The following is a 1794-nucleotide window of genomic DNA, read 5'->3' on the forward strand; positions in this document are numbered from 1 at the left end:
TTTTGGTATGTATTTGCTGGGGTACATTTGGAAAATAAATCTCAAATGTCTTTTCCTTTTTAATTAAATTAAAGGATCAGCAGTCTTGAAGAAGAAAAATAAAATGCAAATTGGATGACTGATTATTAATTTCATTTATGAGTCAAACAATGCAGCCACATTCTTAAAATGAAAAAGCATTTCTGAAAATGCCTTTTCCTTCGAAATATGGTAACGATTTGCTTCCATACAGGAGCGCCTTGAAAATGGTCAGATCCGCCTCTCTGGCTGCAATGCGCGCTCCCGACACAGGGAAACAGAATTTCGCTCCTGCAGCCTCCGCCCTCTGCTCCTTTCTTGGAGCTCCTGCAGCCTCCGCCCTCCGCTCCTCTCCTGGAGCTCCTGCAGCCTCCGCCCTCCGCTCCTCTCCTGGAGCTCCTGCAGCCTCCACCCTCTGCTCCTCTCCTGCAGCCTCCACCCTCTGCTCCTCTCCTGCAGCCTCCGCCCTCTGCTCCTTTCCTGCAGCCTCCGCCCTCCGCTCCTCTCCTGGAGCTCCTGCAGCCTCCGCCCTCCGCTCCTCTCCTGCAGCCTCCGCCCTCTGCTCCTCTCCTGGAGCTCCTGCAGCCTCCACCCTCCGCCCCTCTCCTGCAGCCTCCACCCTCCGCTCCTCTCCTCATCATGACATCCGGCGCTCCGCTGCTGGCGCACAGACCCAGGAGGAGCCTGCTCTACAAGGCGCTCTGCTTTCTCCTCCTCTTCTTCCAGGGAGGCATCTTGGACTTCTACCTCATCCTCTTCACCGACCTGTACTGGTGCTCCTGGATCGCCACGGACCTGGTGGTGATCTGCGGCTGGGGGGTTTTCTTCCTGAGGAACGCCCGGAGCCAGAGGGAGCGCGCCTGCGGGTTCCACCTGAAGGGCTCCAGCTCCGGCTGCAGCCTGGGAGAGTTCACCTACGCCTACCTGGCCTGGCTCATCTACGGCATCGCCTGCGCCCCGAAGGTGGTGGTGATCCTGGAGACCTCCATCCTGGAGCAGATCGCGCTGCAGGTGCCCTGCGGGGTGACCGGCTTTAAGGTGACGGTGCTGCTGTCGGTGCCGCTGCTCTTCTGCCTCATCAGCTCCATCGTGGTGCATGTGAACGGGCCGAGCCACCACCGCTCCCACAGCTGCTTCACCACCACCTGCCTGGACCTGCTGGACAGCTTCACGCTGCTGGAGATGCTCCTCCGAGGGGAGGTGCCCTCCGTCTACCTGAAGTACACCGTCATCAGCGCCTACTTCGTGGCCCTGGGGGCCCCGGTGGTGTGGCTCTATGAGCTGAGCGCGGCGGAGCTCCGCTGCCGGTGGCTGTGGGCCCGCTTCTCCACCGGGCTGCTGGTCAACGCCCCGCTGTTGGTGGTGCGCTGCTTCCAGGTCTTTGTTTACAGGATGCCGGTGTCGGTCTTCATGTTTAAGAACGTCTTCCTGCTGCTGTGCGGCCTGCTGGAGCTGCTGGAGCAGTGCGCAGCGCTGCGGGGCCTGCCAAAGCGGACTGGAACCAGCAACCCTTCCCAGTTCTCCCACTGCGTGTCCGACAGCGACATGAATCCCCACGGATACGTCAACACCCTGGCCGTCACTCAGTCCTAGGGGCCCGCGGGGACCGGGAGGGGAAGGAGGCCCCATGGGGCCCCGCATGGACAGTTAGGCAGGCAACAGTTGATAATTGAGGGTTATTTAGCTTTTTTTTTTCAAGAGAAAAATAAGTTGTTGTTTTCAGGTCATTTTCAATTCTATTCCCTTTATTTCTATAGTTTCACAACACAAGTCATC

At 58.4% G+C, this 1794-nt stretch overlaps 1 protein-coding gene across 1 annotated transcript; it reads left to right on the top strand.

Annotated features, from left to right (window-relative positions):
• The first annotated feature begins 188 nt into the window (after positions 1 to 188).
• LOC107094451 (cat eye syndrome critical region protein 6-like) lies at positions 189 to 1649 on the top strand. The gene is made up of 2 exons (XM_015390041.1): positions 189 to 248; positions 316 to 1649. Exons 1-2 carry the CDS (start codon positions 189 to 191, stop codon positions 1609 to 1611), a joined length of 1356 nt encoding a protein of 451 aa, XP_015245527.1. The 3' UTR covers positions 1612 to 1649.
• Positions 1650 to 1794: the final 145 nt, after the last annotated feature.

The sequence above is a fragment of the Cyprinodon variegatus genome, unplaced genomic scaffold, assembly GCF_000732505.1.
Source record: "Cyprinodon variegatus isolate N-32 unplaced genomic scaffold, C_variegatus-1.0 Scaffold483, whole genome shotgun sequence".
Classification (NCBI taxonomy): Eukaryota; Metazoa; Chordata; class Actinopteri; order Cyprinodontiformes; family Cyprinodontidae; genus Cyprinodon; species Cyprinodon variegatus.

Bases quoted from the DNA above. Each gene is read 5' to 3' on its own strand.
- LOC107094451 (XM_015390041.1), top strand. From the start codon at position 189: ATGCCTTTTCCTTCGAAATATGGTAACGATTTGCTTCCATACAGGAGC. The intron at 249-315 runs GTCAGATCCGCC...TCGCTCCTGCAG, and splicing joins ACAGGAGCGCCTTGAAAATG to CCTCCGCCCTCTGCTCCTTT.